General features: G+C 41.6%; 1 protein-coding gene across 1 annotated transcript in view; it reads right to left on the bottom strand.

Moving 5' to 3' along the window:
- ZDHHC15 (zDHHC palmitoyltransferase 15) overlaps positions 1-16,626 on the bottom strand; it is a 36,564-nt gene that overhangs the window by 7,677 nt on the left and 12,261 nt on the right. Inside the window, exons 4-10 of the mRNA XM_075007535.1 lie at positions 14,984-15,104; positions 13,770-13,839; positions 12,612-12,644; positions 11,305-11,425; positions 8,076-8,208; positions 6,393-6,519; positions 5,539-5,648 (exon numbers count right to left, since the gene is read on the bottom strand). Of these exons, the coding sequence (XP_074863636.1) occupies positions 5,539-5,648; positions 6,393-6,519; positions 8,076-8,208; positions 11,305-11,425; positions 12,612-12,644; positions 13,770-13,839; positions 14,984-15,104 (715 nt within the window). The remainder of the gene's footprint in view (positions 1-5,538; positions 5,649-6,392; positions 6,520-8,075; positions 8,209-11,304; positions 11,426-12,611; positions 12,645-13,769; positions 13,840-14,983; positions 15,105-16,626) is intronic.

The raw sequence follows: 16,626 nt of genomic DNA, 5'->3' as shown, positions 1-16,626 counted from the left end.
CTGAAAGCAAAAACAGCCGTGTAGATGGGGTCCTTATGGGGAAAAAACCCTGTTTTTGAAAGAACACTTCTTCTGAAACAAAAGAGGATGAAGGGTTCTTTAGAAAGCAGGGTTTTTCCCCCAAAGGAACCCCAGTTATACAGCTGTTTTTCCTTTCAGAAAAGTCTCTTCCAGAATTGCAATCGTGAAATTATGCAAATGAGGAATAAGATTTGTAAATCAGCACTTCATTTGCATTTTCAATCTTGCTCATTTGCATTCCTCTTGCAAAAGGGGAATGTAGTGTAGCCATAGAGCTCACCACTCACAAAACAAGCAAGGCACTAACCTTCCAGCTCTAATGACTGAGGATCTAACTCCTAGCATACTGAGCTGCACAATGCACCCAGTTTTGGGGGATCTCCTCCATTTTGATCTTTAACTCTGTGATAACCTTAGCTTAGATTTTGAGTTCTACGAAGGAATGAGAGTCCAATGGGTAAGGACCTACAAATTCACAGCCAGGAGAATCCCACCACAGACTGTGAAATCAGACCTCCCTGTGTCGCTAGCTCTTGGAAAGGAGGAGGAGCAGGACTGGGAGTGCGCCAGCAGGGGTGTCTGTGACACCAGGTTCCAGCTGCTAGGCTGCCAGGTTAGGGAGGGTCAAGACTTCTTCTTCCCCTACATGGCTGCTCTTAGGGGGAGTTGGGGGAGATCAGGCCAACCTTCAACTACCTCCTCTGGCTGCAGTAAGCTCTGAAGGCAATGCAGAAGGCTCCCTCACTGGCGTCAGCTGGACTCAGAAGGTAGTGCAGTCATGGCGCTTCCAGCAGCCTGGGGAGGTACCCAGAGGTGGGTCTGATCTCGCACACTCCCCACCTACCATAAAAACAGCAACTGTGAAAGGGAAGAGGGGATCTCCTCCCAGCCCAGCCAGGACTGGCAGCCAAGAACCCCCAGCGGTACAGGGGAGATGCAGGGAGCCAAGTTGTTACTACCCCACAACAGCCTTACATCTCCCCACAGCCCCTTTTAAGTCAGGGCCTGCAGTTTCAACACCCTGAAGTTTCAACTGTAAACATGTGAAACTGTCCCATTTTAAAACCCTCTGGCCATGAAATTAAGCAAAAATGTCCCTTCCTACTGGTGCTGAACAACACTTCACAAAGTTTCAGTGCAAGATGATCACACGCCATTTTTTTCACGGGGAAAGAGCCTAGCATAGGTCACTGATCATTTTATGAGCACTATAATCATAAAAATTCAGTGTAAAGGCTCGAAACTCAGCGTTTGAGAGCTGACTTGGCAAAAGCTAATCTTAATTTTATGTATGTTCATGCTCATATTTAGAGAGCTAAGCAGACTTTATTCAGAGTCCGTTTTACCAGTGTTTCTCAACTTTTCTTTTCCACAAAGTACCCCCTTTAAAAAAATTGTACACACCCTCAGACTTCTCTCACATAGCCCTCCAGTACACATACCCCCAGTTGAGAAACATGGTCCTAAAGTAATCTGAGGCCCTGAAACAAGTGCCATTCAACCTTTCCAGATTACTGTACCCTTTTCAGGAGTCATATCTGTTTTGCATTCTACCAAGTTACACCTCACTTAAAAACCTTACTTGCAAAAATATCCCAGAAGATTACTACTGACAACTTGCTGACTTTCTACAATGTTACCAAATAAACAAACTGTAACAGAATCATAGCACCGGAATGGACCTCAAGAGGTCATCAAGTCTAGCCCCTTGCTTTAAGCAGGATAAACCCCCCACTAAGTAATCCCAGACAGGACTTTGTCAAGCTGGGATTTAAAAACGTCTAGGGATGGAGATTCCAACACCTCTCTAGGCAACGCATTCCAGTGCTTCACCACCCTCCTGGTGAAGTAGTTTTTCCTAACATCCAGCCTACTCCTTGTGTAATTTCAGACCATTGCTTCTTATTCTGCTGTCTGTCACCACTGAGAACAGTTTCTTTCCATCCTCTTTAGAGCTCCCCTTCAGGAAGTTGAAGGCTGCTATTAAAATCACCCCTCAGTCTTCTCTTCTGCAAACTAAATAACCCCAAATACCTCATCCTCTCCTCATAGGCCATGTGCTTCAGCCCCTTAATCATTTTCATTGCCGTCTGCTGAACCAGCACCAGCACATCCACATCCTTTTTATACTGGGGGGGCCCAAAACTGGACATACTACTCCAGATGTGGCCTCACCAGTGCCAAATAGAGGGGAACAACAACTTCTCTAGATCTGCTTGAAATGCTCCTGTGAATGCATCCCAATATGCTGCTAGCCTCCTTGGCTACAAGGGCACAATGTTTACTCATATCCAGCCTTTCATCCACCATAATCCTTGAGTCCTTTTCCACTGTACTGCTGCTTAGCCAGTTGGTCCCCAGCCTATAACAAGGCTTGGGATTCTTCTGTCCCAAGTGCAGGACTCTACACTTCTCCTTGTTGAACTGCATCAGATTTCTTTTGGCCCAATCCTCCAATTTATCCAGGTTATTCTGGATCCTATCTCTACTCTCCCCTAGCTTGGTGTCATCTGCAAACTTGCTGAGGGTGCAATCCAGTCCCTCATCCAGGTCATTATTAAAAGATAGTGAACAACACTGGCCTCAGAACAAAGCCTTGGGGCATTCTACTTGAAATCGACTGCCATTCAGATATTGAGCCATTGACCACAACCCATTGGGCCGGACAGTCAAGCCAACCGCCTGTCCATCTTATAGTCCATGTATCCAATCCATACTTTAAGTTATGGGCAAGACTGTTGTGGGAGACTGTTCTCACATTTCAGTGTAAGGCATATGAAGCAGTAGAAACAAGTCATTGTCTGGATGAATTTTTAGATCATATTGACTTTACTAGTTGTTTTTACGTAGCCTGTTGTAAAACTAGGCAAATATCTAGATGAGTTACTGTACCCACTGGAAGACCTCGGTGTACCCTCAAGGGTACACATACCCCTTGCTGAGAAGCATTGCAATATACTATGTAAAAGGTGGTGGAGATGGGGAACCACTCTTGAAGGGAGTTACTGATATTTTTCTGTGTATTATTTGTGACAATTAAAAAAAAAAGTTATTTTTAACAGGCCCTCAGCAGTGTACCACCACGTGAGTCTGATTCGCTGCAGTTAGCTGCACTAAAATTTATGCATCTGAGCAGAAGCAGACTTTTTTCTGAAAAGATGTACAAAGGCCACTTGAAGTCACTTATCTGAACCAATGTTGAAATGAACCTCTTCAGCCCTGTTCACGAAATCCTGGAGTGTCTGACATGTGCCTTGGGCAAGGTTCTATTTATTTACATCCCCTCCACAATAAAGCTTTAACACAAGCTAACGTTACACTTTAACACAAGCTAACATTACACCAGGGAACAGTAAAGCTGCAGAGTCAAATATGAATAATAATACTCAGATTTTACATTGCAATTTTCATCAGTAGATCTCGAAGTACTTGACAGTCTAACATATTTACCCTTCCAACATCCCTGTGAGGAAAGACAGTTCAATCATCTTCACTTTACAAAGGAAGAACTAAGGAACACAGAGGGTAAGTGACTTGCCCAAGGTCAGACAAGAAGTTTGTGGCAGAGCAAATTACTGATTGTGGATCCTAGGCCCTAACACTGGGCCATTTTCCCTCTAGCTCTTTTTCCATATTCTGTACAAGACAGCACACGTGTATAAAAACCTGTAAGTGCTTTATTTTTTAAACAAAGCCATTGCTTCCCCAAACATACACTGTCCAAAATGACTAAAAGGGTCTTTCTGAAAATGAACTTCAGTAAGAATTGTCCTAAGTCTGGAATGTTAACCCGATACCAAAGCTGAGCTCCTAATGAAAGCCTGGTCTATACAGCATTAAACATCCATTAGTAGGCTCTTCATCTGTTCTTGCTTAATTCACAAGTTATGATTAGAGCACCGTTGATTATACTTTCACCACTCCTATAGAAAGAAATCAATTCCATTCTTTACATAGAAATCTGCTCAGCTTTCATGCCAGGATGGAATCTCAAGGTCTTTATTGCTATTTTTTTTTAACTCATATGCATGTGGCTAATCTTGTCCCACACACAAAGCACCTGCCTCATGACACGCAAGTGACAATATTTTGGAATCATAAAACTTGGAGGGCATGGAGCTTTACAGGGCATATGGATGTATTGATGCTTATCATCATATAGAAAGGCTAAACTTTGGGGGTTGAAAAGTGGGGGAAAAAAAGGAAAAAACCCCCACTGGGATTCAATAGACAGAAGCTCTACATTATTTTCAAACTGATCTTAACCAGACACAGACAGAGTGGTTGGACATACTGGGAGGGGCTATTTCATAGGAACACTATAGCATAAATAGTGTACATATATGTTTTAGAGGTCTATCAAGTCTTATTTCCATTAATCCAAAATTAATTTTCAATTAATCTGAAATTATAATTGTTGCACTAACAAGCCTAGGGATGTGCCTACCCAGCATGCGAAGTCAGTTCCGGAGGACTGGGTGGAAGAGATCATTTAGATGCAACGGCCAAGAAGGCAGTTCTGCAATGCTTTGTGGAAAGTGAAGGGCTTGACAAGGCATGAAAGACGTCAAGGCCATCCACTGCAACCAAAGAAGTTACCAGTCGTGACGATTCTACGTACCACTGGTGCCTGGCTTCCAAGGTCGAGAGAGTGGGATTGCTCCCATGCAATGGCTGTACCACTTAAAAAGCTTTCATGCACAGGTCCTGTGCAAATCATCATATCATCAATAACAGATGATCTGCACAGATCTGTCATCATTGGATCGATGGACTACCATTACTAACAAGCCATTTCACCTACAATTGCTGTAGGCACATACATGTCATTAACACCAATTATAACAACATGGACAGGTTTGTTTAGGTACAATCCAATGTTGTAGTTTTACTTTGAGGCAAAGCACAACTGGACATCCTTACTAACTCTGATTCACATTGATGAAATATGCATGTGCAAACACACTGGGTGTACTAGATAAAACTTCTCATTGTACATGCACAGTTTCATGTCCCACAAATAGTGGGTGAGGTAATATCTGTTACTGGAGTAACTGCCGTTGGTGTGACAAGCTTTCAAGCCACACAGAGCTCAGAAGGTGGTCCAATGAAAGTTATTACTTCACCCACTTCTCTGTCTAACATCCCAGAGCCAACATGGATACAGCTTAATTGTGTACATGGTATAAAAAGTAGCATTTACACATCTATTTCATTTGTGGGAGCCATCAGATAGCTTGATGGGGGAAAGTCACCACTGCTGCTTGCAACTTCAGGGAGAAGATCTCCAAGTCCAATTATTTGTAGGAGCAGAGCACCTCCTGCAAAACTAAACTCATTTCAAACCTGGGTCTTATATTTGTTTTCTGTGTTCACTAACCAAGTCAGAGCTGTCAAAGAGCTGATGTGCTTTTCCGTAAGAACGGCTATCATAGAAGGTTCTGAATGACTAGTTTTGAATCCACCCAACAGTTACTTTAGTTCAAAACAGTTACATTTCCTTTTGTGTTATCTTACCATGGTTCTCTTCATCCAATCCATCGTCTCCCCACTGCTCTTCGTTTGCTAGCAGTGGATTTTGTGATTCACACAATGTTCTCATTGGGAAGGAATGTCCATCACCCTGACTGGGAAGACAAACACAGAAATAAGCTAATTCGTATTTGCTTCAGCTGAAGAATTAAATGAAAGTTTACTGCATGTTTTAGGTTTGACTTAAACCCACACCAAATCCCTGAATTTCAAGAAATTAGTTTAAAAGACTAAGTTCTGTGAAACCCTAGGTTTAATTTTGAAACCTTGTTTTGACAGAAGCTCACAGACCACTTTTTAAAGTGACTTTGGTCTTGAATTCTTGCAAAAGATCAGAGGGATAAAGATGACAGTCCAAACTAATTCCTGGTATAACTCAAATGGAGTTGAATTTAGCCCATTCATTTATTGAAATTGATGGTTAATTATTATTGGTCTAGACTTTACAGAGAGAGAGGCAGACACTCTCACTCATTCAGAGAAGGTGCGGACCACTGTACAATAGCATGCTGTGCTCTATAACATGGGTGAATGAAACTGCTAACAGGAAGTCTTAAGAGACAAGGCAAGGATGTTATCTGGGGGAGGTGTCTACAACTGCCTAACCATCTCTCAGTTAGTGAAGGTGGAGGCATAGCAATGAGGTTACAGAAGCTGTTGCTTAAGAGTGATCCCCCAGCCATCTCTCACACTCTAGATGGGAAGACACCAGTTCTTCTTGACCCTTGCAGAATTCCACAATACACAGCTGGCTGACACTCAGTATGAGCCAGGAACCATGATTTGGCCCTCAGTTTCATGGTAAGGGCCTTTTTTCCAATGTTTTGATTACCACGTACCTGGATACAATGGGTAGTAACCACAGCCTCTTCTCTTCTCCAAACACTTGCTGAAGATTCTTTACAAAACCCAGATTGAATCCATTTTTATCTGGGCCATTTTGGAATACTGGAGTTGAGAACGCCTCTATGGACAGATACCATTACATGAAATAAATGAAAGATGCACATTTTCAATAAAATTTTATGCTGATGCTGCAACATAAACATGTCTAATATTTTTCTAAACCTTGCTTTGTTACACATTAAAGTGATGGCACTGTATGCCCATGAGAATTTGCTACAGACAAATCCAGGGGTCTCTTCCTCATTCATGAACTTCATCATAATCACAGGAAGCCCATTTAGACTATTAGGAAAATAATATATATTTTAATTAGTGCAAAGTAAATTAGTATATGCTACCCAGTAGCCATCTTTGAGTACACTATGCCTGTGGTTCTGAACCCTGAATATGCATGACCCTGCGATACGCAGAGGTCTTCCAGGGAGTACATCAACTCATCCAGGTATTTGGCTAGTTTTACAATAGATTACATAAAAAATTTCTAATGAAGTCACTAAGTTGTGAGCCACTGAAGTAAGCAATGAAACATACAACCCCCAAGAGCAAAGTGGAGAAGTTACAGAAATGAATGTGAACATCAGTCTTTTTTGTTCTTGCATGTTTATAAATATTTACATTATTATTTCTCTTATCTTAAAATTGATGGCATGATTTTGCAGATGAAACCCACCGAATGATCAAATGGTCAATTAATGTTGTTTTAATTTAATCCCCCACAACAAAAAATATAGCATAAAGTTTATTATTTTGTTTTTTCACAAGAATCCATCTGAATGTCACTGGAAACAGATTGGAAATTCTCCAATTTTCCTGTGAATACTGGATGCATAAAATGGAAATAAACTCCCTTCTACAACCCATGTCTCAGGTGTGGAAATTCAGATCAGTATTTAATAGATAAGCGTTAGGGTAGGCTATACAGACAGGCCCCTGTGTTCAGAGATAAAAACGGTACAGGGAGAAAAAGATAAAATGGAAGGTATTAGAGTCAGTATTTTTAAAGTTACCTTCTACATTGTTGTGCAAAGACCCAATGCTTCAAGTCAGCACAGAGGCTGAGTATGAGGTATGAGTTCTAATCTCCTCTGAAAATGATTTTTTAAGGCACACCTGATTAGGTTCCACTTCTCAAGCCACCTTTTTTCCACTCAAACAAGTCACACTGAAACACTATGACGTGAAACCTGATCTTCATCCAAAAGCAGTTTTGAATTCTGAAACTTGGGAATTTTTTTGGTTGAATAAGACATAGAATTTCATAGGTTATTTACAAAACTGGTCTAATTCAACACAGTCCTACCCTCACTCACCATCAAAAAAGATGAATATCTTCTTGCTCAAACTCACATATTGTTTTAGGACCTCTCCAGCAAACACACATACAAGTAAATTTACTTTAGGTAGTCCCACTGACTTCGGTGAGTAAAGTAACACATAAATATATACAGGATCAGGTCCTTCTATTTTACAGTCCTCAACTGAGCTTTTGTCAGATAAAGGGGAAAACCCACAGCAGGTATGAATTAAAAATCTTTTCATTTAAATGCTTTTTTCAAATATTTGCTGGTATACATAGAGGTGAAGAGCACATGCTTTTTCAGAACATTAAATCTTACCTAAAGTAGACCTATTTCTACTGACAAGCCAGCAGTGGTAGCCAAAGAGAAACATCAGGCTTAGAAAGAACATGACTGCTACAAAAAGAAGGAAAAGCACATGGAACTTGGAACGTCCATTGGTCAATTCGTCCTAGAAAGAAAAGAAAAAAAGATAAGAGACATGACAAATAGAGGGAGAAATGGGGGTACCCAAAGGACTCAGATGTTACTCTGTATCTACTAAGAATAAGTAGGATGGAGGTTTCAGACTTGAAGAGAAAAAAACACCTTTCACCTCAATGAACAAATAAGATTAAGAAACAATCTGTCTTTTTCTCCCCTCACTTCCAACACAGAAATACAGTAGTTTTTTGTATGGAACAGGGCCAGTATGTTTCAGAGTCCTCCATATGGGCATTGGAAGCGTCTCCTATGCCCACAGTGAATTTGGCAGGCAATAACAAGTGCTTTAAAAGCCTGTTCACATTCTGCTCAGTTTCCTTTAATCTTCACATTTTCCTGGATTCATATTAATATGCTGCCATCTTTTCCAATAGCTACGTGCCAACTAAAGAGTTCAGAAATTTGACCTCCCTCTTTCTCAGTTATAACAGCAACAAGTAGTAACAGAGAGGTAGCTGTGTTAGTCTGTATCCTAATAAAGCAAAAACAGCAGTCATGCAGCACTTTAAAGAACAACAAAATAATTTACTAGGAGATAAGCTTTTGTGGGGCAGACCCACTTCTTCAGATCTGGAGATAGTGCTGTACTGGGAATGCAGGTACAAGTAGGTATTATCTACAGAGTTAGTAAAAGCCAAGAAAATTTTACAAGTGGCTGAAAGTGCTTCCTTTCACATTAGACCGTGTGAGCTCAAGGACCCCTCTGGCACTTCACCTGCAATTTAGAGACAGACTGTACATGCCCCCTGCAAGCGAGCAAACGTGGAAATGCCTTCCTGCACCTTGCAAGTCCAAAATATCGCCTTTGCTTTCCTGATCACATGTACTAATTCCCTTTAGTGCCCCACAGGGGTGTTTGGGTCAGAGCTAAGGTTTACAGCACCACCTGTTGGGAACTTGAGGCCCAGAGAGATTAAAGGTATGTTTACACTGCAGTAAAACACCCACAGCTGGATCACACCAATACCCACCTGCAATTTTATAGCCCCACAGCCTGAGTCAGCTGACAGGGGCCAGCTGCAGGTGTTTATTACCCTAAAATGACATGGCCAAAGTCAAAAAGTGAATCAGCAGCAACAGGAGACATTAAAAATGAAGCATCTTGATGCTCCATCTCCTGTTTTGTCAGCTGACATTGCCTCCATTTAAACCAAATGTACAGTAAACTCCTTCATATTCAGCTGTTGCCAGATATTAAAATATTCTGGATAACAGAGAGGTATATCTCGAAATACATAACACTAAAGAAAAACAAGTTTAGATATTAAGAAACAAACAAAAATGTATGCAGAGTAATTTATTTACCAACAACATTAGTATTTAATACTGTAAACTTACATTGCATTTGCTGTATTTATTTGTATTTACTTTCACTATAGTTTACGTATGGAAAACAACTAAAATTTGCTCAGGGTTAAAATGCCAGTTATTTGAGAGTTCCAGATGATAGAATGCTGGATATGAAAGTGTTTACTGTAACATAAAGTAGTGCTCATTATTTCAGTCTGACTTTTAAGCCAAGGAAATCAGAGCTGCCATTGGTTGCAGTTTGCTGTTCACGGCCAATGAGAGCAGTGGGTGGGTGAACCCGTGGACATAAGAGAAACAACTGTGTAGTGGTCCATGAATGGTTTCCCTGAAGAAACGCATGCAACCTATGGACTGTGGACAGTCCACTATCGCTATAAGGAGACAATGAATGTCAAAGCAGTTCTTTTACATGCTATATACTGAAATCAATGTGTGTAGATCAACAGTATAACAAAGCTCTTTATATTCTCAGAGAAGAGAACAGGAGGGTAGGTGTACTGCAGAAACTAGACTTGTGGAAACAACCAGGCAAGTAAAACCATGAAAACTAAATTAAATCTACTTTGGTGTTACTCTTTCTCTCACTTGCTCCCTTAACACAATTCACTTGATCCACAGGAGCAAGCATTCAGAAAAGGTTTGGAAAGTGGGTCTGGGCATTATAGGAAACAAAGCCTAAATCACAGAAAAAATATACTCCAATTAGGCTGTGTCTACACTAGCTCCCTACTTTGAAGGGAGCATGATAAGCAGGATGTTGGGAGATTATTAATGAAGTGCTGCGGTGCATAGGCAACATTTAATTAAGTTAATTCTCCTCTGCAGCAACTTCAAAGTGTTACACTTTGAAGTGTCAGCCTGCGTGTAGCCGCAGCTCACCTGCTGGTACTTCAAAGTGCTTGGGCAACTTCAAAGTCCATTTACTCCTCAAAATTTTGAAGTAGGGAGCTAGTGTAGACACACCCTTAATAATTTACTGTAATTCTAGTGAAAATGTCTATGTGATGATTATGTAGCCACTTAATACATTTCAAATGTTATTACCTTGCTAATATTTGCCCAGGAGACAACTCTCCCCCCGGGGTAATATAAGCAGATAGAAATGGGATGACATAACTTTTCAGTAGTTCCCAAGAATAGTAACATGTGGATATAGGAAGATTCACCGTATTCTGTAGCAAGATCACCACAAAGATGTACAGATTCTGACTTGCTTCATACTTCTACCTCATTAGTCCTGAAGATCACTCCAGACATGATTGATATTCCTTAGTGATTCTCTTATATATCTCTCTGCAAGTATTTACATTCCCTTTACATGATATATAGGGAAGGTTAAAAAAATTATTCTAAAGCTGCAACTGGCAACGCTGACTTTCCGTGCTATGTTGCTCAGGTCAGTTCTGGGACACTGTGTGCTATAGTTACCTTCATTCTCTCTCCAACATCTACACCGTCCTATATTTTAATCATACTCATTTGTATTTGTGTCTAAAATTAGGCTGCAAGTTCTGGATCCTAAAGACTGGCTGAAAATGTGTCCCTTCATACAAATCTTTGGTAGTATTTGCAGAAAACAATTACTCAGATTTAGCATTTTTCAGCCAAAACTTTTCTAAAACTGAAGCACATTTTTCCTTCAGCCCACTAGTACTGAAATCCAATATATCACAGGAAGAGTAACACAGCAGAATTTAAAGCCACAAAAAGAGTAATAAAATACGTAAGAAGGTACCATGATTCTAAAACTTACTGTCCAATACTTGATTACATACTTGAAGACTGTTGCAGCAATATACATGCAATACAACAAAGAATACATTAAAAACAGCAGGAAGAATTTGTAGTTAGAAAATCCAACGCAGTTATTCACCCTAGAGAATTAAAGCAAAATTGAAATCAGGATACTTACAGCACTCGTGGTCCAAATACAAAGAATATTATAGTGACTTTTAATTTAGTTTTCAGGTGCTTGATATTACAAAATAACCTGTTCAATGAACAGCTCCCCTTAGTGTTAACAATGAAATGTAACTGAGTTCTTGTTTACTTTTATATTTAAACTGAAAGCAAAAGTCATACCAAGCAATGCCTGATACATGCATTTGATAACATTAAAAAAAACCAGAGCTCAATCAATTTGGCCCCATCAAGGGTTTGTCATAGAGAGGGGGTTGTGCTGCAAAATTAATATCTGGATCTGGATTTCAAATATCCCAAACTCTAAAGGTGTTCAGAATTGGCATTTTGATTTGGCGTGTATAGGCCATTTTGACCTGATTCATCAATGACTTCCACATGTGCAAAATGAGTACAAAATGGTTGTAAAACATAATTCTCCATTCACATTGGGGGTAGAGTCCTATAACCTCTTTCTACATGTGTAAATCTCTCCACTAGGTTTAAATCAGTGGTGACGCAGACTCACATCTGAATCTGGGTTCAAATTTAAAACCTCCTAAATTTGGGAATACAATATGAGAGCATGCTTCACACGCCTGTCCGTCTTGCCTCTGGTTCCTGAGATCTCCCTTCTAGTAAATAGTGGAGAGCAGCAGAGCTGGGAATACCCAATGACAGTAACTCAAATATCTCAGCTCAGATGCTTCTGGGAAATAAGTCCATGGGGTCCAACTTTCAAAGTGAGACCTTTAGTTGTTCATACATTATTCTGCAGGTATTATCACATAGGCTCAAATGACAGCATTTCCTGTGTACACTGCATGCAAATACTACTAGTGGGAGCAATTACTAACTGCTCACCCATATTATTATGTATCCAAAATGAAAGGTTGAGGCATCTTTACAAATCGGTAATAATTTAAGAGTAGATTAGTTTATAATAGCTTCTAAACATGCAGTTAATAGAATAGGAATGTTCCTTATCTGTTCCACAAAAGAAATTAATGCTCTAAGAGGACAGTCATTTCTTACGGTGCCAACACAAAGAAAGATGCATCCTTTGTGCCAAAAGAAAGTGACATGCAGACCCTGTACTAACAATTGCATTTTATACAGCCTTCACTTTCAGAAAGTTACAGATCAATATCCTAGACATACCACGGGCAATGATGATCCATTTTTAACACACACCTGCAAAAGAAAAAAAAAAGAAAAAGAATACAGCATTGAGGGTCTTCATGTTTGGAACTTAAACAGACTTATAAACAAGGATTCCACCAACTATAAGTCAGCAACAAGTCTTCTGTTTTCTGTTGGAGTTCTATAAAGAGACATATATAAGGTGACTGCTATCTTTCCATCATTCACAAGGCAGCCACCATTTTAAGGGGGACTGTTTGTTGTTGTTATGAGAACTACTGATGCCCTTGGTGCCGTATAAGACATAAAATGAAGATGTTTCCTGCCCTGGGTTTGTTACAATCTTTGCGCTATCAGTACATGGCAAAGGCCTGACATATTGAAAAAGATGACATTATTATTGAGTGCACTGACTGGCTAATGCTCTTCATAAACTGGCATATATTGGAATCCAGTAGATCAGATTCACAGCCAAGCAGACACAAGTGTAGGGAAATGTACCACACAACTTAATAGGGACAAGTTTATTAGGGACACACAGCATTCTGGGAGTGCAAATGCCAACACTTTCGTGCATGTAGGTTCTGGCACACATACGTGCACAACTACAAGAGAAGACCTAGCAGAAGCCCTTTGGACAGTCTCCTCCTCAAGCTACCTCTACACAAGAGGGTTTTGTCGACAAAACCTGTGGGCGTCTCGACAGAACTCAGCACTTTTGTCAACAGCCTCCTGCCTCTCCCCCATGAGGCAGAACGCCCTTCTCAAAAGAATCTGTTGACAAAAAGGCCATGTGGATGCTCTGTAGGGCCCTACGTCCACCGACAGGGCTTCTGGGTCACCAGGCAGCCCTGTCTGCTGTGGTTCCAGTCAGTCGTTCTGCTGACAGCAGGCTGGGCAGTCCAGTCACTCTCTATTGACAGAGTGGATCGCTTTTTCGATCCACTTTTGTGTGTGGACATGATCTGTTGACAAAGGTTTTGTTGGAAGATCACTTGTGACGACGTCTGTCAACAGATCGCTGTAGTGTAAATGCAGCCTTACTGTTTGGCTGTTCTTAAACACAGGAAAACTTCTGGGTCCCTCCGTGGTTATAAATACATGTTCAAGAAACTCTCATTTTTGTTGCTTAGCGGTGGCTCAATTCACCAGTATCAAAACGTTCCTGTAACTTACACAGCACAAACAGAACAGTGATGACAACGGTCAGGCTTGATCAGCTGGCATCGATCACAGAATCGAATAGCTAAAATCAAACACATATGTGTTAGTATTAGTAGTTAGTGTTAAATAATGAGCAAGAAGAGAACACACTCTTAGCACTGTTCATGTTCTCATCCTTTCCACCATAACTGGTTTCCTATACAACTTTACAGTTGATTTAGGCCCTGAAGCAAAAAACGATAAATGGTGCTCATAATAGGGTTTGGAGTTATGGGAAACGTACATCTAGCTCACAGTTAGTCAAAACAAATGAAGAAATAGGGCGTGTGCATGTGTACACACATGTACTTGTGTTAGGGCTCTGAAAAACTGTTTAAACAACAGTCTAGAGCAGAAGTTGCTTACCTCAGATCCTAAGATTGTTGACTAAAGAACATACATGTCTGAAAGCTGCAGTGACATTAACCATAGACTTCCTACAGGGTTCAACAGGATTTTCATGCATGTATGTGAGTGCAGACGTAGGTTGATGGGGGACAGTAATGGTTGACCGCATTCGGGGACCCTGTCGTTCAGTGTTTTCTCCATCTAAATCCTCTTTGGAGAGAGACTCTGTCTGTCTGTCTGTCTGTCTGTCTGTCTGTCTGTCTGTGTGTGTGTGTGTGTGTGTGTGTGTGTGTGTGTGTGTGTGTGTGTGTGTGTGTGTGTGTGTGTGTGTGTGTTTTGGGGGCGGCTACAAGGTTGGGGGGAACCTCACTCAGGCCAATGGGCCATATGGGGGGATGGGTCAAATTCCAAGCCTTCCTGAGCCTTGTAGTTTTTTTGGGGGGAGGGAGATGGAACACTCCCCAATGTCTCCCAACTATGCCATCATTCTACATTAATTAGTATAATTTGGGAACCCAACTATGGGCTCCAAACTATAAAGAAAGAAAGGAAGACAACATAAGGCTAGTAAGCACCCAACACTCTACTTGGAAATTGTTAAGTATTCAAGAATTTCTCATTTTCCCCAATCAGGAGAGTTGGAGGAGGAAGCCAGGAAGAAAATCCTCCTAAATTAACATTATTTCCTCAGCATTGAAGTCCTCAGCACCAGAGTCCTTTAGCAGTATGTCTTGGCATTGGGGTTTGCTATTACTTGCCAGGATAAGCTGGATTGCCAGCGTACAATACTTAGCATGATTAATTAGATTTACATCAACAAAGCCCTCTATTTGGCTGACCTCCATTCCCCGTTCTTGTGTACACTGGCAACTTCCTTGCAATTTCAACAAGAATCTGCCTCTGCACCTCAGGTCTCTCTTCATTTTCATAGCGTTCTTTGTCAGCATAGGACATGTGAAACTAGAAGCAGAAGTGATGAGAGAACCAGTTATCCACATGTACTAGAGGTAATATTTCAAATGCAGGCCAGGTTGGAAAAGCCATTATCCCCCCACCACTGCCAAAGCACAAACATTAATCACACTTTGAAGGGCTTTTATTTATGAGATAAACAGACACGTAATCACCTGGACACAGCAAACACTGGGAAACTAACTGGTTCACTCTTAAGAGATACAAAACCAAAATGAGGGTCACAGTGTGATATATTAGCTTCACTACTACATGTTGCTTTAGACGTTCTCTCTTCCTCAAATAACTAAAATAATAATAACAATGATAATAAGAGCTGCATGTATGTTGCTCTTTATGAGACAAATTCTGTTCTCAGCTACACTAAGATCAACTCTGGAGTATTCCACTGATATAAATTTATATTTTTGTAAGTGAACTTCCTGCCATAATGGTCCAGGCATTTGGCTTCTCTATTCTTTGGGGAGGGCCCCTGGAAACTGTCTCTCCCTAAGGTTCACTGCATCAACCACTAGGGAGCTGGGGGACGGGTGAGCAAAAAGATGTTAGTGTCTCTGGGAGGGGACAAAATAATGTCTTTCATTCCTCCATGCCATAGGTGAGGAGGAGACTGGCATTTGCCAAACCTTTTTTGCCATATTGGCAATTGTTTTAATGATGGGCAGGGCCCCCCTCTTTGGACCTGAGGAAGATAGGACGGCCGTTACAGGGTCTGTCTCATCTCTAACTCCTCTGTCTGGACACCCAGGCCTTTGGCCACATGGCACAATAAATGCTGAAAAGCCCTGCCATCCTCCAGAACCGGGGATGCTGAGGCCCCAGCCACTGCCTCATCCAGGGAAGAGGAGGAGGAAATGCCCACCACATCCATTTGTAACAGTAAAACTGGCAGGCCGATGTCCGTCCCCACCCCCTCGCAGCCCTGATAGCGCCTGCTGTATCTGAGACATTGTGTCTGACATCAATGGTAACGCACTCAGCACTGGGCAGACTGCACTGAAGTCACATTTTGGGAGGACACCTGGCTTGGCAGCTGGTCTGGCGGTACCATCAACAATGGTGCCAGAGGCCCTAGGGTCGATGAAGGAGGTGCCCATAATGGAAGAGACGGCGGCCCTGCTGATGCCAACAACATTGGGAGCAGTGATGCTGCGTCACCAATGAGGAAGCCTCCAACCTGCAGGGTGGATCATGCAGCTGTTCTGGTGGCGGTGCACCCAGCGATGCTGACAGTGCCAAGCACGGCACCTGGGGAGCTCCCGGCACCCAAGACAGAAGTCCTACATCCTGCGCCTGCATTTTATGAAATGCCCAACAGGTCCAAAAGGGACACTGCATTGCTCCCTGTATGGCTGGTGGCCACCTGTCATTGTCTGAGCTGCCACGTCTATGACGGTTACGGTGCGATGATCGTGTGCTCCCACTCTGCGCCGAGCTGGAGTAATAGGAGTCAGATTAAGACGCTGACTCTGATGTGGAAAACCATGGCGGCACCATAGGTTCCAGAGCC

The sequence above is a fragment of the Carettochelys insculpta genome, chromosome 13 (assembly GCF_033958435.1).
Source record: "Carettochelys insculpta isolate YL-2023 chromosome 13, ASM3395843v1, whole genome shotgun sequence".
In the NCBI taxonomy this organism is placed as follows: domain Eukaryota; kingdom Metazoa; phylum Chordata; order Testudines; family Carettochelyidae; genus Carettochelys; species Carettochelys insculpta.
This window is presented reverse-complemented; position numbering and strand designations above follow the sequence as displayed.